We start from the raw sequence: 24,575 nt of genomic DNA, 5'->3' as shown, positions 1-24,575 counted from the left end.
GTTTTAAAATTAGATCTTTCATTACTCTTCATCATTTTACTTGGCATAAAGAATGCAAATGTAAATTAGTTTTGTACTTAGAGGGAAGATTTTGATACCATTTTGAACAAATAGTTTACATCAAAAATTGATTGAACAGAAGTACCATGTGAAGTGAATTAAACAATTTGCATTCATTTAATAAAATTATTTGTGTAAATGACACTAAATTAGTAATATTTATTAGAAAGATTTGGAGAACAAGTCACCATGAGCCACTCCTTCATGCCAGAACCTCACATGGCTGGGCACTGATTGTTCGTACGATGTCATAAAAAATAAATACGGTGGATGTATTAGAATATAGCCACATCTTGTTTAATGTAAATTTTTCCTCCTTTCTAAAGATATATGTGTAGTGTGGTAAGAAACGACAACATTTTTTACACCAAGGAATATTACATATGTGATTGCTGCAAATGAAAACTGCTGAGCCACAGAACTTCAGTAAGGTGACTCTTCCAAGTTTGAATTCTTACAACATTTTCATGAAGTGGATATACATTTTTATTGTTCTTTATTAAGCTGCCTCTTCTGAATTTGGTATCAAGTAAAACTTAGCATAATTATTGGTAAACTGTCTCTTCCAAAAGAGACCAATTTGAACAATGTGCTACAAATCATGCTAACAGACTATGATCTCCCTGAGGGTTATTTTGTAATTCATATTCTGAAACTGAACATTGTACATTTGGATGCATTAAATAACTCAGGAAAGCTGAAGCAGTACTTAATTTTTTCCCTCAAACAACTGAACACACAAAGCAACATGCACAAAAGAAGATAAACTGCATTCAACTCAGGACATGTAATGGACTTCTCTCCTCATGGAAGGTGAGAAAGAAGAACTTTCCTCTATCTCCTCGGGTCACTTACAGCAAGATGCAGAATGCTTATAGCTGAGAGCTGCACGTGATAGCCCCAAAAGTCACACCATTTGCCTGAAAGCATGGAACAAAGACTTCTTGAATTGCTAAGCTTGGTGCTGAAACCACTTCCCTGGGTAGCCCATTCCACTGCCCAACCACTCTCCCGGTGAAAAAGTTTTCTCGTACTGTAATATTATTGCATGTAATCATATATCTACATTGCAAACCTCCTGTGCAGCCTTTGTGAACTCTTCTCTAGTAAAATATTAGAGAAACTCAGCCAAATTACTGAAATAGATAAAAGCTTCTGCTAGTCAACCTGCTTCTCCCCAGGACATATATGTTCTAAGAACAGGGATACCTGAAAAGCTTCAGAACCAGATCCTGGCTAGTTGCAGTTGAGAGAGTGGCACAGTCGCACATGGACTGTCAGGGAAATACTGACACCTTAATAACACTGGAAGCTGTAACTGCTAAGACGGACATGGAGCAAGTCCAGAGGAGGGCCATGAGGTTGATAAGAGAACAGGAGCATCCCCACTGAGCTGAGAAAGTTGGAGCTGTTCAGCCTGGAGAAGAGAAGGTTGTGTGGGGACTCACAGCAGCCTTTCAGTATCTGAAGTGAACCTGCAGGAAAGCTGGAGAGAGGTTCTGTCAGGAACTGTAGTGATAGCATGAGGAGTGGGTACAAATGGAAAGAAGGGAAATTTAGGTTAAATATTGGGAAAAAACTCTTAACTGTGCACATAAAAGCCACACTATGAAAAGGAGGCAGAGGAGTCCTGCAGTTTTATTCTAATGAAGGGAGAGAGTCCACTAGGCCGTTCCCCTGTGGGGTCTCTCTTGAGGTTTTGGAGGATGCAGCCTCCTTTTATCCTAAACTCCTGACCATGTGTTGCCCTCTTTGTTTCCCCACTGGCTGAGGTACTAGGAAGGTAACTCCTGACCACGTGTTGCCCTCTTTGTTTCCCCACTGGCTGAGGTACTAGGAAGGTACAGCCTTCCCAAACCACCTACCACATATTCCTCCAAAAACAAGTATTGTCATTTTCCTCTAAAGTTGGGAAGTTCAGACCATCTGGGTTCTGTGGATCCACCAAAAGTTCATACCATCTGGGCTCTGCAATAGACTTTGCACAGATGCATTTCTCCTAATATTCTAAAGTTCAGGAATTCAAAATGTCTGGTCAAAACGCCTGGGTTCTGTCACAAACCCGTGCAGCTTGATGTTCCTAGAGACCCGTTTCAAAGACAGTAACACCCATTTCTCCTAAATCTCCTAAATCATCTTCTCATCAAATAATTTGTAAAGACATTAGCACCCATCCTTTCTATCAGCTATGAGGATGGTGAAACCCTGGAACAGGTTGCCCGGGGGGGTTGAGGATGTCCCAACGCTGGAAGTGTTCAAGGCCAGGCTGGACCAGGCTCTGAGCAGCCTCTGCTGGGAGGTGTCTGTCCACGGCAGGAATGGTTGGGTCTAGGTCTGTTCCAACCCCTTAACGTTCTACAATTCCATTATTTAAATCTGCCTCCATGGATCTAAGTCCTAATTTCTTTACCCTTTCATGAGGCATTAGAGTGTGCATGGGCAGGAGCATGGAGGGTGAGCCATTTATCGGCCTGAGGGCTCACAGGGAGCACGGCGGGGACAGGACCGCGGTGGCTGCAAAGGCACAGGGACTGCAGCGGGGACAGGCAGAGGACATGGACCGAACTAGTGACTTCGGAAAGAAAACCCGCGATTCCCTAAAGCGCCCAGGCTGCTCTGCCGACAGGCCCGCCCAGCCACAACCACGCTCCGCAGGGCCGCCCCACGGCCGCCGCGGCGGGCGGGCCCTGCGCGGGCCGCCTCCGAGGGGGCGCGGCCGGCGGCCATCTTGTGCAGCCGTCGGTGGCTGCGGTACCGGGGTGTTTGTGCGGGGCTCCCTGCCCAGCGGCCGGCATGAGCGCGGAGGCAGCGGACCGGGAAGCCGCCACCTCCAGCCGGCCATGCACGCCGCCGCAGACGTCGTGGTTCGAGTTCGTGCTGGAGGAGGCGCTGCTGGAGCAGCACCTGCAGAAGCCCTCTCCCGGTGCGTGCCCTGCTGGCCGCCGCCTCCCCGCGGCCTCGGGTTCGGCCCGGCCCCGTTCCCCGGCCCCTCCTGCGGCAGGGTCGCTCCGGACGCTGTGGGGCGGCAGTGCGGGGGCTCTGCTGCGGTGCTGGGGAGTGGGGGGCAGAGGGAGCCGGGCACTGCCCGCGGCCGTGCGGCGGCATTTACCGCCGGCGGTAACGCGGTTTTTCTCATTTCGCTTTATCTTTCCTATTTAATAACTTCATTTCTCTGTCTTTCTTGTCCGGTAGGTCGTTTTTCCTTTCGCGTATGTGAATGTTGTGTGCGGAAGTGTAGTTTGTTTGGTGGGAGGTGCTGCTCGTGCACATCATTGCGGTGGCAGCTGGTTTTCTGCCATTGGAGTCCTGTTGGTGGCAGGAGCTGACGTCCTCCGAATGGTTCAGTGCTGAATTTGCTCTCTGGACCTGGAATAAATGGAAATATCATCTGATGTATTATAAGAAAGTGGCCATATTTAAAATCGCCTGATCTTTTGACAGTCATAAGTGGCGAGGAGGTGGAGGGAGCAAAAAACCTGGGCCTGTGTTGCCTCTACAAAAAGTCAGTTTAAGCAGAATCTATCTGAGATCTTATGCTTAGATCTTCACTTAGATTTTATACTCTCTTTTGTAATGAATTAAGTAAATTGATAATACTTTCTTTATGTTTCACATAGTTCAGTGAGAATATAATAGCTACAGTTTGGCCTCTTTTTTTCAAAAGAATTAAAAGGTATTGGATGTCATATTGTAAGGGAGAGATTGGGTGCTTTTTTTGATGCTGTTTTTTAACCAGTCTGAAAGTATTTTCTAAATGTATCAGAAGTACCAGCAATTGCTTGTAAATATACATAATGTGCAGAGGATAGTTACAAGTAGATGTATAGTTTTTATATCTTGTCATTTCATTAGGCATAATTTATTTTCACTAGATGCAAGTATCAAAACTTAATTAATACTAAATAGTGAAAATAAATAAAAGTGTGAGAGTGTGGTTACCATGGTCAGGTGAACTTTTAACGTTAAGCAAAGATATGTTGGTAGTCTGATTTGAGTCAGCACATGCAGGACACCATTTGGGATTAGAATCTACCAGGTAACAATGTCAGCACTATAAACACCAAGGATGAAAGAACCATGTTCATAGCTGGGGGAAAAAAAAATTAATTTCTGGGCTTATAAAGAATTTGAGGAGTGACTGGTTTTTTTGCAGACCCGCCGCCTGTGCAGCTGATTGTTCAGTTCTTGGAACAAGCTTCAAAACCATCAGTGAATGAACAGAACCAAGTCCAACCACCACCTGATAACAAAAGAAACCGCATTCTAAAACTTCTTGCTCTCAAAGTTGCTGCTCATCTGAAGTGGGATTTGGATGTATTAGAAAAAAGGTATAGTCTTCATGCTAAGTTTACTAAATATACATCTTCATGCTAAGTTTACTAAATTGAAGTGGCTTGAGATATTTATTTTAAAAAATGGAAATCTGTCTTGCTCCCTTTTGGGTGTGATAATTGAAATCTGGTTTTATTTTAGCTGTAAGTTAGAAAGCTGTTTTGATAAAGGCAGTGTGTCTGAACGAATCAACAGTGTTTAGAGAGGAAAAACAGCATGTGTTAGACATTAAGATATGTACATGTGAGTTTCATAAAGATGAATTTGAGGTTATGTTTTCTTCAGTGACAAAACTAGCATGAGTTTCCTCATTCTGACGTGCTTGAGATTGGAGGTCTTGCTCCAGTGTTGTTGATGTGAATAACTCCATGTGTCTCTGAACTAGATCACTGAAATGACTGTGGTTGAAATAGACAAACCCCAGCTTGGCAATTTTCCTTTGGAAATTTCAGCTGAAAAATGGTCTGGTGAGCTAGAACAGTCGAGAACTACTTTACTTTGGCAGTGGTATGCATGTTAGGGAGCTGCACTTCACAGAATCACAGGATGGGTATGGTTGGAAAGAACCACAGTGGGTCATATGATCCAACCTCCCTACTGCAGCAGGGTCATCCCAAAACACATGGCACAGGGCTGTGTCCAGGTGATTCTTGTTTTAGGCTTTCTGTTTACACTTAAGTAATGGCAGAAGTTCCTTATTCACCCAGGTCTCTTGCCCCCTTTGTCTGTAATTTAATGTAAAATCTTAAGGGGACAATAATTGCCCTGGTTCTAACTTGCATGGGATTGTGGAATCATTTAGTCTGGAAAGGAGCTTTAAGATCACTGAGGCCAACAGTTAATTTGACACTGCCAAGCCTACCACTAAGCCATGTCCCTAGGTGCCACATCTGCATATAATTTAAATACCTTCAGGGTAGGATGGTGACTCAACCCCTTCCCTGGGCGGCTTGTTCCAATGGCTGACCACCCATTTGGTGAAAAACTTTTCATAAAATTCAATCTAAACCTCCCCTGGCACAACTTGAGGCCATTTCCTTTCATCCTATCACTTGCCTGGGAGAAGAGACTGACCACCCACTTGCTACAACCTCCTTTTGGGGAGTTATAGAGAGCAATGAGCTCCCCTCTGAGCCTTCTTTTCTTCTGGCTAAACACTCCCAGTTCTCTCAACCACTGCTTGTAGAATGCTTCTGATAGAACATAAGACCTAAAAGTGGTTAAACAGAAGTCCTGGCTTCAGCTGCTAGAAGTGTAGTTTCACTGGTTGTTTTCAGTACTTGCTGCAAAGAATGCAAATTTTTCGCAAGATCAAAGGTACTTTTGGCAGTAGCTGATCTTATTTCAAATAAGGTCCAAATTAGTAATAGTATTTTAGCTGTGTTAAATTATACCACAAAAACTTGGGGCAGTGCAGTCCAGCCTGCATGTCTTCTCATTTTATTAGAGAGAGTTCTGTCCCAGCTAATGTATCTTGTACTTACCACTATTCAAAAAGTTCCTAGTCTTAACTTCACTTTATGTGAGTGAAATTTCATTTGTGATGGAAATGGGGTTGCTTGCCTTCAGGGAGTATGATCTGGGGCTGCTTTCAAAGAACTTCTTGTTAGCTGGGTCGTGCTGTTACAGGTGACTGGATTATTCTGGTACCGTGCCTGTGTGGAGAGTGCAGTGGTGCAGAGTAGCAGTTCAGCTGTCAGGGCATCTGGACTACTGCTTGGGCCCATCCTCTTGGGCTTAATTTATGCAGCTAACACTGGTAACTGCTTTACATACCTGATCTCAAATGCTGAATAAACATCCATGTGATGTAAAGTACTGTATAGTTCTTAACAGTACTTAATCCTTACAGTGTTGAATACTTACAATATTCAGTAACCAGTACTGAATAGTGGTGTACATTGTTTAACATTCCATAAGGAGATTTACTCTATGAAGTATCTGATTCTGTCTTCTATATTTTACAGCTTGTCTGTTCCTGTATTGAACATGCTACTGAATGAGCTTCTGTGTATCAGCAAAGTTCCCCCAGGAACTAAACATGTGGACGTAGATCTGTCCAGCTTACCCCCAACCACTGCAATGGCAATACTTCTCTACAACAGATGGTAAACTACTACATGGCAATAGTATAAAATCATTATACAACAAAGCAGTGTTTTCTTCTATCTGTGTAATTGTATGTAGAAGGAGAAAGAATCCTAAAATGCTAATAAGTATTGTGATCTGTTGCTAGGTTATAGTGACAGAGCTGAGTCTGGAAAGCTATTTTAGAGCTGGTTTTCTTCTCTAAAAAATAGTCAAGATAGTGGTTTGAACTCTTACAAATATAAAAATCTTCGTCTTTCAGCTTTTTATAGACATAAGAACATTTCTTAGCTGCTGCTAGATGTGCTCTTGAGTAAAGGATGTGTTCTAATGGTATAATGCTTCTGAAATGGTAAACTGCTATTATCAAGAGGCCTGTAATCTGCTTATTACACTTCTGAGGCTAATACCATTCTTTGCTTAATTTTTTCCCCTATGTAGGGCCATAAGGACCATCGTTCAAAGTAGTTTTCCTGTAAAGCAAGTGAAACCTGGTCCACCACAGTTAAATGTGTAAGTTACAGATATAAATAATTTGGATGTATTTTATAATCAGGAATGTAATTTCTAAGTGGATTAAATCATGTTAATAACATACAGTTTCTTAAAGTGTCTAGTTGTTACATGGAAAACTTGGATTTATTTCAAGTATATTCTCACTTTACTGTCAGGCACACTTGATACGTATACTTGTCTGTTGTTCCACTCTGTCAGTGTTACAATCTTTGTGACTTTGTCAGGGTATGAAAATCATGAGAGGAAGAGAGATGACAATTTGCCTTGGCAGAATGCTTATGCTCTAGTTTAGATGGGGTACATTTCTTGCATTCTTTTGCATCCCTAACTTACAGTAGCTTGCTTAATATGGTTGTTTTATTACACCAGTTGGAAGCATTGTGTATGATAACCTTAGAAATAATGAAGTATTTGCTTCATTAGGCAATAATTTGTAATTTAAAATCAATTTTGCATTTTGCCTTCTAGAAGCTGGGAGGCTTTAGTAACAACTTGTTCATGACTTTATGTTACAGATTTCTCCAAAAGTTGGAAGTATCTAAGTGGTGCTTTTCATATGTTTTATGTTAATTTTACACTTAAGCATTATACCATACTTATTTGAGAGTCTGTTAAATATGTTGATTAAACATACTCCTCTTCCTCCTCCTTATTTTACTGTAGATCTTATATTGTCCTATATGTATCAGAGTCTGATCCTGAATAAAAAAAAAAAATCAGTGTTTCAAATAATTGAAAAATAATTGAAAATAATTGAATTTCAAATAATTGAAAAATACTTCTAATTTTTACGTAAACATGTGAACACGCTTCTGCCCCTGGCATGTTTGAGAAGATTTAAATGTTGAAGCTTAATGAGTCTTGGGGCTGTAGATGCTTTCTTCATTATTGTGTTGCTGTTGAATTGGTATTAGCAATCTGATCTTAAAAAAGGCAATGATAATTTTGCAACTTTTTGTTTCATTGAACCACATTCTCATACAAAACTATCTTTTCATTATAAAGTTCTGTATTTCAGATATAGATAGATAAGAGCAGTCAGTGGTCCTGCATTATGATGTTCAAAATGTAGTTAAGCAATACCAAGCACGAATGAGTTACTGTGATCTAGAACGTGAAATAAAATAATGTGAAGATCTGCCTTATAACTGAACTCTTGACCTCTTGTGTCTAACTTGCAGTATGAATCATATTCAGCAAGAAAAGGAACTAACTGAAAATATTTTGAAAGTGGTGAGACTCTTTTTCCCTTCATATTTTTGCTTGAATTTACATGTAAATATGAATTTCTTTATTGTACAAGAAATACAAAAGCCAATTCTACATTGCATAGGATTTTTAAAGGATTTTTTTTTAAAACTATCCTTTTACTGAGCTGTTAAAAATGTAGCATTAACTTAAGCCCAGAGTTAAGCTCAAGACCAAGAGGTTAATTCTTTTAATGTATTTGAACTATTACAGTTGAAGGAGCAGGCTGCTGATTCCATCCTGGTCCTGGAAGGAGCACTTAAATTAAACAAAGATCTTTATGTCCATACTATAAGAACTCTGGATTTATTGGCCATGGAACCTGGTATGGTGAATGGAGAAACAGAGAGTTCCACAGCTGGACTGAAAATCAGTGCAGAGGAGATACAGTGCCAGGTAGCTCACATTTTGTACTAAAGCTTTCAGTTCATATCTGTTTCTTTAGAAAAAGTGTTAAGTAATAAGCTTGAGGTAAATCACAGGGGTTTTTTTCTATTAATGTTCCCTGTGTTGTTTGGGTTTGTCTGCTGGTTTCTTTTGTAATGCAATTAAATAATACTGGCTTCATTTTTACATTAATAGAACTTTTTAAAATCATTGTAACTATTTTTACTTCCCACTAACCTCTCACTTTAGCCTTCTCAATCCCCTATATGACAAGGACAGCTTATTGCATTGTTTTCAATGATTATGGAGAAATCATTCTTTCATTTTGTAATGCTTGTGCAGAATCACTCAGACTGAGATTGCAGTTAAAAGGGAAGCAATTGAAGTATGTGGGGTAAGGTGTGCAGTGTATGTTGGTAAATTAGATAAAAGTAGGAATAGTTTAAAGTACATGCAACATTTGAGCTGAAATATTTCATCTTGACTTGGAACATGATGTCCAAGACTGTGTGTTTGATATCAATGCTGTTTGCAGGTTTGCTATGATTTGGGTGCAATCTATTTCCAACAAGGATCTACAAATGCAGCTGTTCATGAAAAGGCTAAGGAAAAGTTTTTCAAAACAAAGGAGTTGATTGCAAAGGTAACAAGTGTTCTTTTAGCATGTGTATTCAACTCTTCTGTAAAAAAACCCCTTGCCTAAATGATTGCTACCTTCTTTAGCAGTTTAACAACTCTTAATGGTACACAGAGTTTTTAAAGAAACTTTCTGAAGTTTTGAGAGTAATTTTTTTTCACGTTGTGCCTAGTTTGAAATTATATTAATCGGTTGCAGTATATTGCTGCTTTGTTCTACATTTTGTAATGAATAGTCTTTTACACAAATTGTATTGATGCAGAAAATGCAGGAATAACATCTCCAGTGCTAATAGTAACTCAACTGAACAGTACATCCTGTGTCCATGGTGATGATGGGTTTTTGAGGAAGGTAACCATGTATCACTTCGTTTTTTGTTTTTTTTTTAATCTAACTTTCCCTTGGAAATCAGATTGTCTATGTTCTAACCTTTCAAAAAAGTACATCTTTACTTATAAGTATGGTATGCTTCCTTTTTTATCTTGCTTTGTATTCATATTTCCAAAACCACAGAACTCCAATTCTTATTTAAATAAAGTGTGTACATGTGCGTTCTTTTGCTGTTATTTGTGGAAATTGTGAGTCTGTTTCTGAATTAAGCATATATTTCATAATACTTCAGCTACTAAGATCTGCTGTAACTCTTTCTTTTCAGAATGGCTCATCATCACTTCATTTTACCATAGATGAAGAACGGTTAGCTGGGTATTGTCAGGCTTGTGAAGTTCTTACCTCGTCTTCTGATGATGCATCTCAACAGGCAACTCCATACAGTCAAATCCACAGCTGTATGAAAACTGGCAAATACCAGGTAGAATGCCTAAACAAACCCATGTATATTTGAGGGTGTTTTTATCATTCTTTGTGGAGGATTCCATCTGAACTGGTATGGATTTTAAGAAATGTTAAATGGCAATTTAACCATTTACATACTGGTTTAAGTCCTGTGTGTTTAGGGATATAACATAATCTGGTATATATTAGATCAAAATATGTTGGATTCCATACAATGGTAAATAATTCCTGCCAGCTGAGATAAGGGCTTTTCAGGTAGACTTTAATTCTTTGGGTTTCAGGGATTGTCGCTACTTAGATGTGCAAGTTTGTTTTGGAGTTTTTTGGTTTTTTCTTTGATTTTTCTGATTATAAAGAAATTCTTTTGTTACTTGATTCCTTTCTGATTGTTCAATGAATTTTAGTATTAAATATGGATGTGAGCTGCTTCTCTTAGTTTCCTCATTTTTACCAGATAAAATAATTTTCTGTCTGGTTCTTTTGCATTATTCATTGACTATTCCAACTGTTTTTGTTACAGGACTTAGTGAAGATATTCCTTGAAGATAACCTAACCCTGAGTTTACCTGAACAGTTCAGACAATCAGTGCTGAGAGAACTCTTCCAAAAAGCTCAGCAAGGGTGAGACATTAAATAATGATAAATGTTCAATGACAATGAAGAGCAATTTTCAATAATTGGTTTTTTGTGGAAAGTATGTAAAATCTTTTATCAACAAACTACTTAAATCCAAGAAACTTCAGCCATCATTTCTGTTAGCAGTAGTTTAAACTATATTTTACATCACACTGCAGCTCCTTGGTTGTATCTCACTGTGGCCATAGATGGAAAAAAACGTAATGAACATTAAGAGTTGATTTTATCACTTGACTGAGTTTTTAAAAAAATAATTTCCACCTGCTGTGATACCACTCTTTGTGCGTCAGAGCTATCCTGTGATCTTCAGTTTTGTGTTCATGCAGGAATGACGCTCTGGATGAAGTCTGTTTCAAAGTCTGCGTGTGTAACACAGTCTGCGATGTATTACAAGGTCGAATAATTGATATTCAGTTTTGCCAACTGTTCCTGAAGCCCAGCAAAGAGAAAATAGACTTCCTTCTTGAGGTAAAACATTAATGTGAAATTTCAAGTGAAAATGGTATTAGTGAGAGATTTCTTTCCCCGCATAACTTTTATTATTGCAAGTGATGCTCTGCTTTTTGAAGCAGGGAAAGGTAACTTCTCAAACATTATTCAACTTGTTTGCAGTTAGTGCAGCTCCACTCAGTGATCAGTTCTGCATCTGTTGTTGATAGCTCTGTTTCCATCTGCAGGGAGGATCCAGTGGTGAGCTATTGCTTCAGGTTGTATTTGAAATGGCTGCTATTCCTGACTTTGTTAAATTATATAGAGATATTGCTGAATATTTGTTCTAGTGGAACAAAGAATCAAATTCTCCAGGACAGAGAGAATGAGTAGAAAAAGTTCCTGTGGAAGAGGACCACTTTTCCGTTATCAGCTTTGTTGTAGAAATTAGCATGTGGTAAAGTGATATTGAGTTACTGTTACATATGAGACCTACACTGTTACCCTTAGTGAAGCTTTTTAGGAAACTGATATTGCCTAAACTAAACTTAATCCTTTTATTGCTTTGCTGTTATTTGAATGTCTTTTATTAATTTGAGCCTAATTCTTTTGCTTGTCTCTTCAAGCATGTGGCAAAATTTATTTTTTAATAAAATTATGGTACTCTCTACTGTAGAGTAAAGTCCTGTCCGTGCAAGTAAAAGCTTACATCACCTGCTCATATTGGGACTGAAACATACTTCTAAAAAAATTATTGCAAGCTGACAAATTCAATTATCTAGTTATTTTTCAACTGCTGGTTAAAAAAAAAAAAAAATCCTAGTGAATCTTATAATTTTGCACTTAGAAATGCTTCATTTTTAAACTCATGTGCTAAATGATCTTGTGTGGCACTCAGTGGCAGTGCTGCTGTATACCAGAGGAGTAGGAAAAAAGAATGTGGATTATGTCTGACAGAAGATGACAGTTGTCTGAAACATCCTATCTTGTGTACAGGTTGATGGATCCATATGTGATGGCAATAGCTTTTTTCAGGTTTACTTCAAAGACAGTCTTATTTCACACAGTTGTACTGAGATTTCTTTATCAAGCTTTGTCAGTCAAATCTTATCTTGATTTCTTTGGCTTACAAGAAACCCTTGAGAGCTGGTCTGAAGGAGAGTAGTATACTATGCATTAGAGTAACCTAGTCATGATAGGGTTACAGAACAAACAGAGCAAAACAGAAATACTGGCTTGATTCCAGATGAATTAGTGTGACCACCCAGCAATGCTGCACTTTGTTCCCACCCAACAGCACCTGAGCAGATTCAAAAATTGCTCTACGAAGTAAAAACAACTGACAGGCCAAAAGAGTTGGAATTGTTCAGTGTGGAGAAGCAAAGCCTCCAAGGGGACCTTGGAGCACCTTCACGTTCCTAAAGGGGACTGGAAGAAAGCTGTTTTGCATTTTGTTGTGGCGCAGGACAGGGGCAATACTTCAAACTCAAAATGGCAGATTAAATATTACAGAGAAATCCTTTACAGTGAGGGTGATGAGGCACTTGAACAAGTTTCCCAGAGAAGCTGTGGATGCTCCATCCCTGGAAGTGTTCAAGGCCAGGCTGCATAGGGCTTTGAGCAGTCTGGTCTAGTGAAAGGTGTCCTGCCCATGGCAGGGCTTTTAGAATTGGATGATCTTTAAGGTCTCTTCCAACTGAAACCATTCCATGACTATATAACTTTGTTGCCTCACTTGAGATGGAGGTTTACTGGCTGTTACTATTTGTGAGACAGAAACCTGGTCATTAACACTGGCTGTAACTAAATATTATAAATGTGCAAGGGGGCTGCTTAGTTAATTTTCTACTTTCTTTTCCAGGTTTGTTCAGGGTCAATAAATTTGGAAAGTGCTTCTGAAGAACTGAAGAGAAGAATGGCAGCGTTTCTTAAGTATGTACCCATATTAAGATAACATGAACTTGCACTTTGTAAGCAATGTAATACAGCACAATAAATATTTCAAGAAGTTATAACTGGAAGAATAAGCTTTTTTCCTGCTTATGTACTAACATTTTTATTTGTTTAGAAACTTGTGTTTGGGCATGGAAGATCTTCAGTTTGTCTTCATGATTTCATCTCATGAGCTTTTCATAAAACTGCTGAAAGATGATGAACGGAAGCTGCTCATTGACCAAATGAGGAAGAGATCTCCTCGAATCAATCTGTGCACAAAACCTGTGACTTCTTTTTATGATATCCCAGGTAATTTTCACAGCATTTTCATTAACTTATGAGCAGACAGTGCCCTGTTTCCACAATGAAAACCTTGAGGTTACGAAGTCAGGTATGTTCTCAAACAAGTTTGAAGTGTTTTTAGAGAGAGTACTTCCTGTTGTTAGTTGGTACTTGTTCAAGAAGGTGCCTGTTACTTGCTTGTATCTCAAGTGAGTGTAATAGATAAGCTCAAATGAGTCCTAGGTGACAGAGTGAGAGAGTATGGCATCAGTTTGAACAAAATGTGGCTGTGGCAGCTGTTCCCAGAAAGGGAACCCTGCCTCTGGACTTATGTACATTAATGGTGACGTGACTGTGTGGTAAGCTGGACCAGGAGTGCCATCTGAATGAAATTGTAACCTACCAGAGTAAACCACAGATCTTTTCAACCAGTTAAATTCCCCAATACAGCTGGCTGGCTGTGCAGCTGCACAAGTCAAAGCTAACAAGAGGTGCCAGATGATGGCTGGAGCTGGAAAGGCCTTACCTTTTCTGCTCTAATGCAGTCCTGCAGTAACTTAAGCCAGTTAAGACAATGTGTATTTTCACTAGAGCAGCATAGGAACACACTTTTAATGAAGATGTTGAATCTATTGCTTTGCTATAGCAAGAGTGAATATTTTCTCTAGAGCAGCATAGGAACTTTTAATGAAGATGTTGAATCTATTGCTTTGCTATAGCAAGAGTGATCAGAGTTGCTGGAGTGAGGAAGGGGACTTGCAAGCAGCCCTTCAGGTCAGGGTGAAGGTAGCACAAGGTGTTTGTCAAAGGGCACAAAAGGATGGCTGGACCTATGGAAGCATGATATATCTGTTGTTCTTACTATGTGCTGATTGAAGTGTTATATACTAAAGAATTGCAAGTATCTACATTGAGAAGAAATGAGCTGGAGACGTGGTTGCTTTTCTTCTAGCTTCAGCAAGTGTCAATATTGGCCAGCTTGAACATCAGCTCATACTGTCAGTGGATCCTTGGAGGATTCGCCAGATCTTAATCGAGTTGCATGGTATGACCTCAGAACGCCAATTCTGGACAATTTCTAATAAGGTAACTTAGCTCTGTAATTCAGGGACTGGCTAGGTATCATACTGCAGTCAGCAACAAACATTTTTTCATAGATCCTCAGGGTGATTTATGTTTTCCTTCTCTGTGTAGTGTAGTGGTGGTTTAATAAGAAAGTGTATACATATCTTAACTCACATTCTATGTGAAGAGTATTACAACAAAACCTATAACCTTTGTTTTAAGGAATTACTGGCTGTATCACAAGCTTTCCTTATGAGAAAAGATGTTTTTGTAGCTTGTGCTTTGAGTGTTCTGACTAGATAGCAATATTGTTTTAGCTTAAATTTCTATCATTAGAAGGTGGGAGCAGGAGAGAGGAAGACTTCGTTTAAATAAATATTTCGTGTCCTTTTTGTTTTGTTCCTCCCCTTAATTATTGCATATTCAGAGCATGAACAATGGGTACTTGGGCGTTTTTATTGTATTTCTGAATGAGCCATACATTCCTTGTGATTAGATGTAAAGACAGGACTTGGCAGTCATTTTCAATATTTGGGGTTTGTTTGTGTTGTTTTAAGTAGTGATGTGAATTCTAAAACTTGTTTCTGTGCAAATATCCTATGCATTTCTCTCCCAGTGGGAAGTACCAAATGTTTACGGCAGTGTTATTTTAGGAATCAAAGACAGTCTGACTAGGGATTTGGTCTACATCCTGATGGCGAAGGGATTACACTGCTGTGCCATTAAGGTGAGCAAGCCATCTGAGCTTACTGGTTGGTTTGGACAATTGAATCTTAATGAAATGGAAAATTTGAAAGGCCCTTTTTTAGAAAAAGAACTGAAAAATTGGGTGGTGAGGGAGATGTTGTAATAAGCTCCATGTGTTGTGTGGATAAGTATTTCTGTTTCAAAGTTTCATCAGCAGAGCAAAGATAATGGCTTTCCAGTGAGTTGGGCCTGGAGATAATTTCATTCATACAAAGTTTTGTTTGTGTTGTAGATTGATGATGTAGACCATGTGGGATCTACATCCAGTGGTGATTTGGTTTACTCATGCAAAGTGCTGTTCTTTTGAATAAGTGTTTTACATAAGGAATTTATTGGAATGCTGTTCTGTTTTCCTTGTAATTGACAAATTTGCTAAACTGCAGCTAAAACAAAATTGTACCAAGCATACCAGTAGTTGGTTCTAGATTGTTTTTGCTTAAACTCCTTGTTTTGTTTTCAAAAGATCTGTAACTCTTAAGCTTAATAGCAAGTCCAAAGGACTTATAAGTAGACACTGAGAGGTGCTTGAGCAGTGCTGATGCTAATTGATGCTGAGGCTGGTTCAGCCAAGATAGAGCTGAATCCACTTTAGCTTGTAGTATTTCCCCTTATGAATTCGTTAGGAATCATTAATGCATTTAATTTTTATTGCAGGATTTTGTCCATGCAAAACAGCTTTTTGCTGCTTGTTTGGAGCTTGTGACAGAGTTTTCTCCAAAGCTCCGTCAGGTCATGCTGAATGAAATGCTGCTTTTGGACATTTACACTCACGAAGCTGGAGCTGGTGTTTCTGGAGAACGTCCTCCTTCTGATCTTATAAGCAGAGTCCGAGGATATTTGGAAATGAGAGTACCTGGTAGGTATATTACTGTCTTTCTGAGGATGCAGTAAGGCACAAACCTTGAGAGAAGGGGAAAAATCCACAGCAAAATAACACAACTTTGTGTTGCAGATTAAACACATAGGTGTGTAAGTGGAAAAACAACAATGACTTTGACGCTGGTTTTAGTAAATCATCAGAAATTTCATTAGTTTTTAGAAGTTGGAAGTGAGCATGATGTCTCTGTTGCTAAACATTGACAGTTTCTGTTCAGTGCCACTTAAAGGACTTGGACAGAATAAACATCTCTGCACTTCTGCCTGAAGGGTTTTGCTAGTTGTTAAAGCTGTCTCCTGGTTTCACAATGAGGGAGTAACATCGTACTGTTGTGATAAGGTGAAACCCTTGTTGCTCCTAATTTCTAGAGTTGAGGTCTCTCGTCGGATCTAGCATCGTATTTTCATATTTTCCTGTGATAGCTGTGTAACAAAAACAGCTGATTAGAGGGAATGGGATATGCTTATTTTCATACAACACCATCTTACAACACTTTTTCTCAAAAATGCATTGTTCTCAAAAGTAAAACACATTTTTCTCAAAAATAAAAAGTTAAACAAAGAATCCCTTTCCTTTTAGATATTCCTCTTCGACAAGTTATAGCTGAAGAATGTGTTGCCTTCCTGTTAAACTGGTGTGAGAACGAGTATTTGACCATGCAAGTTCCATTACCTCTGGTTCAAACTAATCCTTATGTGAAGGTAACAAGTGCTCAGTCTCAAGGCTTTTTCAGACTGTAATTGACTTTTTTATTGAAGTATTTTTTACTTTTCAAAGCAAGTACCCTTCTGCTCAAGAGTGGCTGTAATGAATTAAGTATGGGCTAGAACATAGTAGGGCTAAGCAACAGGGATGTTTAGCACTTGACAAAAAACATGGAAGTTGTGCTGCAGGAGCACATGAAATCTTGGCCCTTGTTGGCTGCCAGCTAAGGTTGGTTCCATCAGGCGTGTGTGGTTATGATCCATGATTGAAACACTGTAGCACTTCCTAAAGCACTCTCCTCTCAGCTGGAATTCAGCCTAGGTTTATGTAGGAGGTATGAGAAGTGTGCAGATCTCTGTTTTCAAGTCTGGCTTCTTTTCTGTTCCTAAGATACCTGTGTTCCAAATGCACTGTAAGAGTTCTCTTCTTTTACCCAACACCGGTGTTGAATTTTTGGAGACATTCAAGCCCTGCCTTCTTTGAAACTTTGTTTTCAAAATTGTATTGCAGCAATGTTTCTCCTTCACGGTTAGGCCGTGGAGCACAAGGCAGGTTGTATTACAGAACAGGTTCATTTTTACCCTGCTCTGCTTACCTATGATACTTCCTAATTTCTGTTCTGAGGTTCAGCTTTTTTGTGTAACATTGTGCCAGTTTCAGTCAAGATTAATTACTGTATGGAAGTTAACTGAGTTCTAAAGAGCCGGTCTTTGTAAAACCGTATTTTATAGGGGTTAGGTTTTATGTAAAATACAAGTTTGTTTTCTGGAGCTTGTAATAGTGAAATACACACCAAGAGAGCTAATAAATGGAAAAATGCTCTGTTTAATTCCTGTTTTCCATCTTCTTCATCAGTGTTCTCTGCTGCAAAATTTAGTCACATTCCTTTGTAGTTCATAATTTAAAATCACTTGCTTAGCCATTTTAAATGCCAGTAGTTGCTTTGCTGCAGATGATATTCAGAGAAGCCTTAGTTCCTGTTATTTTCTGTTGCGTTGCATAGCTGGGCCAGTTGCTGGCTGCTACGTGCAAGGAACTGCCGGGTCCCAAAGAAAGTAGACGCACAGCTAAAGATCTCTGGGAAGTCGTTGTGCAAATCTGCAGTGTATCCAACCAGCACAAACGTGGCAATGATGGAAGAGTGAGTTTGATAAAACACAGGGAGTCTACACTGGGTATTATGTACAGGTATGGTTTCTGAAATTATTTTTGAAGATGGCTTGAATGGTTTGTTTGATCCCATGCTCTCGTCAAAAATTGTCTGGATTCCACTATCAGAGTGTTTTACTCAGCTAAAGATCTGAGTAAAAATCCTGTCCACTGTGGGAGTTGGGTATTGGGGATGTGCTGGCTTTCCTTCTCAGAGGCAGAAGAGGAGTGTGTGTGAGGCAGCTCTCCATGCCGAAACTGAAGCGTATGTGGCTGTGCTCCCATTATAACCAGTGCAGTAAAGTCAATGGCATCTAGAGAGAGGGCAGTTGAGCTGATGGGCTGGAGGTGTCTGATTTGCAGCAAGTAGAATTATTGTGTATCAGTTTTATACTTTTATAGCTGTATCAAGCACATAGCTCACAACATGGGTATCTATACTTAGCTTTGTTTCTGAGTCTAAAGCTAAATATTACTCAGTCTTGAAATGAAATTCTAATTCAGCTAAACTCTGCAAAGAGTAAGAAAATCAAATTACTCTCGTCAAGAATCTTCTGTGTCAGACACCTTGGCAGCCTTAGCCTCAAATGACTGATTCAGGACTCTAATTTGTCCAATGTTCTTGGCCAGTTCTGAATTCTCAGCCTAAGTATAAGTTGTCAAATATGGTACAGTTTGGCATGTGTGACTGTATTGAACAGCTTTCCACGTTAAAACCTCGGGAAAGGTGTCTCTGTCAAACCTCTGCCTGTGTCTTTGCCTTCCTTGAGCTAATTAGCTTAATGTGTGCTAAAGGCCAGCTGCATTTGCTTGCGCTGCTGTGGGGCAGGTGTAAGGGGGTACCAACGTGCTGTACCTTCCAGTTGTGTACTCTGGCAAGGAAAAGGAGTACAGGTGTACTCCAGGTTACTGAACCTTTCCTGCTCCCTCTGATTCAAACAAAAAGTGCAAGTAAAGAGCAGTGACCCTGTTGTTATTATGGAAAAGAAGTAGGGAAAACTTTTCCAAAGGTTGTCCTTGTCTGGATTGTCTTAGGGTGACAATTTCTGATGTTCATTACAAGGAAACTGAAGTGCCTTATAAGTGATCACTATGTACCCTCTTCTGTAAGTGTGTAGGTCATTGTTGCAAACCTAGCTTGTGGAATTGCAGTACAGTTCAATTGGTTTCCCCTTTAGAGTCAGTAGTTGACTTCTGTGATTTTCATGCCTTTTATAGTTTGATAGAAGAACATACCTCTTACTTAACCTGTTTTTAGTATAAAATTTGCTAGTAACTGTATTAAAAGTGAATGAGGTGGTTGAGCATTTTCATTTACATGCCCTACATTTGTAAACTTAGAGGTGAAGGGGTATTTTAGCAGGTGAAGAATTTGCTGTACTGACTCTTGTTTTAGGTGTGCATATATTCTTTATTGTGGATGATTACTTACATATTTGTGTCCCTAATTTAGGAGTGAATTGTTGTCCTTCATCAAAAAGCTTCGGGTAAGTCACAGTGGTGTTGAAAATATGTTTGCAACCAAAACATCCTTTTGGTGTAGTATTTTTCTGGACTTTTTGTGTTAAAATTCCAGAAAATCTAACAGTTATGTGAGTGTTTTGTATGGCTGAAAAGCATCTGAGTTTGCTATACCTGGCACACAGCAGTGTGGAATAGCTTGTAAAAAAATTACCCTGAATTCTGATGGAGATCTGTTTACATTGGGAGTGTATTTTATTGCAGCTGTCACGAAGCAAAGCATTCCTTTTGGAGGGAGACAGAAGCTGCTACATGCATCATACTAAGCAGCAGAAGTAAGAAGGAGAGAAATTGTTTATAGCTTCTGGGTTTGTAAATGCATAGAAAGTTGTAGTAAACCTAGCTTAAGTTTAAGGTTAGGTAGTAATCACAGAAACAACATAAAGATGTGTAAAACAAAAGTAAAGTTTATATCCAAGGAGTTAGTCAGGAACATCTGAAGTAATTAAAAACTTTTTGCAGAAACATTCTTGCATTATCCTTGTGTTGCAGATCTCTTAACAAAATATTGTTCTAATTTCAATAGGAAATTAGAATGAGTGCATAACTTCTTACATAGTTTTAATGCTTAGGGAAGAAACTGGAGTTTTGTCAGTTCATAAGAATATTTTTCTTTTCCCCTACAGGAACCATTAGTTCTAACTACAATATTGTCCCTGTTTGTCAAACTTCATAATGTTCGGGTTAGTATGTATCATCAGTCTTTCTTGGTTTTCTTGAAATGTTTCTTGTTGTGATTTCTCATACCATCTTTCTTCTCTTAGGAAGACATTGTGAACGATATTGCAGCAGAACACATTTCTATCTGGCCCTCATCCATCCCCAAGTAAGATGATGATAAAAAACACTTTTTTCACATGATTGTATGTGATGGGTTTGGTCCCAGTTACTGTTAGTGTGATTTCTCCACGTAAAGGCATCACTGCCCCCATTCTGTCTCTGGGAAGGTTGGTTTGAGGACAAGGAGAGCTTTGTTCCTAGTTTGATGGTCCTGGTGAAGATACGAAAAAGAAGAAAGAGGAGAATAAAAAATTGGGTTTTCTTAATCTATGTGCTTTATTGAACTAGTATTGAACTATATGTGAACTATATAACACTTTAATATGAAATCACTAATATTTTTGAGATGTATTTGAATAATAGCCAAAATAGGCAGTAGAAAATGGTGGGTATTGATTCATTTATTCTGACTGGATTGAACATTACTTCTCCACTGAAATCTAGAGGTTCTGTGGGGTGGAATCTCAGAATCTGATTTAGTTCTGGCCTTTTGTTCCAGCCTGTGAAGGCTGTATTTGTTCAGTCAGATTTACTGTATTGTAACAACAGAAGTCTTAGTCAACAGGAAATCCTTTCTGGAGTTAGTTATGCTTCACGCTTATGGCAAGGTGATTTGGACTTCAACTAATGGGAAATCAAGTTAATGGTTAAAAAACCAAAGCAGTAAGTTAGGAATTCTTTTTCTTTCTTTTTTCTTTTAGTCTTCAATCGGTGGACTTTGAAGCTGTAGCTATTACAGTAAAAGAGCTGGTCAGCTATGCCTTGACTATCAATGCAAACAACCACTTCTGGTTAATTATTCAGGCAGATATTTATTTTGGTAAGTGAAACCAATGTCTGTGTTTAACGTGTGTAGAGGAACCTTGCTGCTCTGAGATGTGTTTGACGACCCTCCTTGTATTTCCTTCTGTGAAAAGAAGTTTAAGTGATATATGAGGTTAAAATCTTCAGATGCAGTGGTGTAGGTGGATTTGCCTGGGAAGATGTCTAAACCCACAGATAGCCTGAACTTCTTATAGGTCATGCAGACTTGCTTTTAGGGTAAGGGAAACTTTTACAGTTACCCTCAACTTCACTCTTCTAGTGCAGTTGGTCCTTGAGTGATGTAATTGTGCAAAACCATGGCACTCCAGTGTTTTATAAGTGAATGGAAAGTTGTGAATAGTGGTTGTTTTTAAATGTGGAGATCAGCTTCAGTGGAGCACAAGATGAGCAGAGTGGAGAGGACCTGTATTTTATGTAGGGAAGTATCAAGGGTTTGTAAATGAGGAAGCATGAGGGTTTGTAAATGAGGAATAGCTACAGCTTTATCACCCTTAGGGTAAGAGGAGGAGTCTTAATCCAGTGTTCAGTGCTGTCATGTTACATGTGGGAGAGTGATTCAGGGTTATAAACCTGTTTTCCAGCGTTTATTGCCTGTACCAAGTGCAGCAGTACCCAGAAGGAGGACATTTATGTAGGGAGCCTCAAAGCTGAGTGAAAGGTGTGTGAAAGAGCAGTGGTTGGAGCAGTGGCAGTTGTCTGTATTTCAGCAGCCATGGGCAGGCAGGCTGCTCCTGCCACAGAGCCCCAGGAGGCTGCTGCCTTCTCCGAAGCTCAGGAAGGGCTTACTGGGAGTAGAAGTAGTGCTGAGCCATGAGAGTGCTTTTCACTCACACCAACTAAACTCCTTCACTACCCTGTGTGTGCTAAGCTCACTGAAGACAAACTTCCACTCTTAAGGTTGGTGGATTCAAGATCAACTACCTGAAAAAATAAAAAGTAATCTCCAAAAGGCAGAAATTTGCCTGTGGTGCTAGTTTCCCTGATTGTGTAGTTTTTCCATCTACCACTGTGTAACCACTTTCGGTGTGTCCGTGTTTTTTAAACAATGAAACACGAGTAATTTTCCCAGTAGAATTCAGCTATGAGGTACACATCTGAATAATTCTATAAACAATTGATCTGAGTATTACATAACTGCGGTATTTAGTTTTGAGACCTTATTTTGCTTTTTTCCCTTGGCAGCAACTAATCAGTATTCAGCAGCCCTTCACTATTACCTACAGGCAGGAGCTGTGTGCTCGGACTTCTTTAATAAGATGGTGCCGCCAGATGTGTACACAGACCAGGTGAGCTGAAGTGGGATTTGCCAAAATCTCTTTGGATTCAGTCAGCATCCTGAGTCTATGTAGAGACTAAACTGTCCAGCACACACACTTTCCTGTAGCTTGTGAGGTGTTATATCTTGGTGCATTTAGGAACACATGTTCTCATGAGTCATTTTTCTTTTTTGGCTTGTTGCTTGAAAGCCATAGAAAATGTGAGACTTCTCCTTTGGTGAATCACAGAAGGCTTTTCTGTTAGTTCATAGAGCCTGCAGAGCTGTGTGCTGGGAAAGCACTGTGGGACACCAGTGGAGTGGAGAGCAAATGGAAAAGGCCAGAGCACAATCACTGTGTGGTGTGAGCACCATGCTGGGCAGGGCTGGGGGCTCAGGACAGTGCAGCCAGCAGTGCTCCAGTGCTCACCTGAGCTCCAGCTGCCAGATGAAAACATCTGGCTCCTACTCTGCTGCAAATCTCTGTAGTGATGAAGCTCAGTTCATCAGTGCATGTGCTAAAGCCTGGCAGTTTCTAGGGGGTAGAAGAATGTAAATAGCTATTTAGCTGGCACCTAGAATTAAAAAAAGAAAACAGTAATAAAAATTGCAATTTGTGTTCTAAAACAAGTATTTCAGAACATGTTTTGTTTTTAACCTTTCTGTAGGTGATAAAAAGAATGATCAAGTGTTGCTCTTTACTCAATTGTCACACCCAGGTAAGAGGTGAAACATGGCATTAACTAAAACATTTGCTTATAAATAGTTATATAGGGGATAAATTCAAAAGAGACTGAATTCAATGTCCCTTGGAAATGCAATCTGCAGTAGAGTTTGTTACCTTTGCTTCTAGAACAGTTATAGGACTAAAATTAGTGAATAAATAAACACATACTTGGAAATGTAAAAAGTAGAAATAGTCTGGGGGTGTTTTGTCCTACTTTTCTCTGATACTCTAGACTTGGTATCTGTGGGGTGGTGTTGGGAACCTGGCTTTGTTTCTCATAACTGCAAGTGCTATTGCTGAGCCATGGGGTCAGTCATTCTTCAAGAAGTAACAAAGTTTATACTTTGGGCTCTGCTTTAAAAGCTCTTGAATGCATTTGAAAACCTGGAAGGCAAGTCACTCCCTTCTGATCTGAGTAAATCTTTTTTTCTTGTAGCTCTGGCTACTATTGATGTCAGAATGATCTGTGTTCAGGTGCTCAGAACTTGCTTGCCTTGGAAATAAGGTCTAGATTAGGGTCTAGAAAAGGAGTGGAATGAAGAAGGCAGCGTGTGGAAGGTTTGTTTGTGGGGAAATAAGGCTGTCAGAATCACCGAGTCTTTCCTTACAGGTAGCTATTTTGTGCCAGTTCCTCAGAGAAGTAGACTATAAAACTGCTTTTAAGGCACTGCAGGAACAGAACAGGTAAATGTTACAACAAAGTTTATAGAGGCTTAAACACAGTATGTGACACTGTCAGTTAACCTGCCTCATCTTTCAGTCACGATGCCATGGATTCTTACTATGAATACATCTGGGATGTCACCATCTTGGAGTACTTGACATGTATCCTTTTGCTGGAATACCACATATACTGGATGTTGACAGCTGGGAAAAAGTCCTTTACCTACCTAAGTGATTTTTCTTGACTCATCCTCAGATCTCCACCACAAAAGAGGCGAGACAGACAAGCGGCAGATAGCAGTAAGTTAACCCAGGCTGCTGGGATTTCTTCAGTCTTTCCCTCCCTGAAATCACCTCTGAGAAGGTGGTTTCAGTTCCAGTTTTTAATTTCGCCACACAATTCTTTTAGAATCTGGGTGCTTACATAAAGTTGTGGCTGAAGGGGTGGGGTGGCAGGGCATGCAGGAACTAAATGCAGAAATAAAGCACCCATGGAACTAGTGCTGAAAGTGCCTTGAAATGAAACAGCTCTACTGGAAGGGCTCATGCTGGTTGTGTCTCCTCTTTTGTTTCAAGATAAAAGCCATTGGCCAGACAGAGCTGAATGCCAGCAATCCCGAGGAAGTCCTACAGCTTGCTGCTCAGAGAAGGAAAAAGAAGTTTCTTCAAGCAATGGCAAAACTTTACTTTTAGGCTAATGCTGGAAGACTATTACAAAATGTGTAAAAGTGAAAAAAAAATCTTTCAAGACTTTATTATTTTTTAAAATACATTTAAATTTTTGTACAACATTTACAGTCTAGTATCTTTCTTAGAAATAGATGAAATCTTACAATAAACCCCTTATTTTTACAAAGTGTACAGAAGGCTGGAAGCAATGCAGCTAGTTCCACAATGGCTTGTTTGAGAAGACATT

General features: G+C 39.4%; 1 protein-coding gene across 2 annotated transcripts; it reads left to right on the top strand.

Moving 5' to 3' along the window:
* Positions 1–2,780: 2,780 nt before the first annotated feature.
* On the top strand, positions 2,781–24,520 carry INTS8 (integrator complex subunit 8). 2 transcript variants are annotated; one of them, XM_041464427.1, is made up of 27 exons: positions 2,781–2,983; positions 4,214–4,388; positions 6,360–6,500; positions 6,922–6,993; positions 8,178–8,229; positions 8,458–8,640; positions 9,167–9,274; positions 9,924–10,079; positions 10,584–10,684; positions 11,026–11,167; positions 12,990–13,060; positions 13,197–13,372; positions 14,298–14,431; positions 15,027–15,137; positions 15,812–16,013; positions 16,614–16,735; positions 17,743–17,927; positions 19,342–19,375; positions 20,036–20,092; positions 20,174–20,235; positions 20,891–21,009; positions 22,197–22,300; positions 22,938–22,988; positions 23,607–23,680; positions 23,757–23,821; positions 23,916–23,959; positions 24,236–24,520. In XM_041464427.1, the coding sequence occupies exons 1-27, from the start codon at positions 2,854–2,856 to the stop codon at positions 24,350–24,352; spliced, it is 2,988 nt and encodes a 995-aa protein (XP_041320361.1). In that variant the 5' UTR covers positions 2,781–2,853; the 3' UTR covers positions 24,353–24,520. The 2 variants fall into 2 exon arrangements, with proteins under 2 accessions (XP_041320361.1, XP_041320362.1); XM_041464428.1 differs by having other exon boundaries at positions 2,865–2,983; positions 4,231–4,388; positions 24,236–24,414.
* Positions 24,521–24,575: the final 55 nt, after the last annotated feature.

The sequence above is a fragment of the Pyrgilauda ruficollis genome, unplaced genomic scaffold (genome assembly GCF_017590135.1).
Source record: "Pyrgilauda ruficollis isolate IOZ18807 unplaced genomic scaffold, ASM1759013v1 scaffold18, whole genome shotgun sequence".
NCBI classification, from domain to species: Eukaryota; Metazoa; Chordata; class Aves; order Passeriformes; family Passeridae; genus Pyrgilauda; species Pyrgilauda ruficollis.
This window is presented reverse-complemented; position numbering and strand designations above follow the sequence as displayed.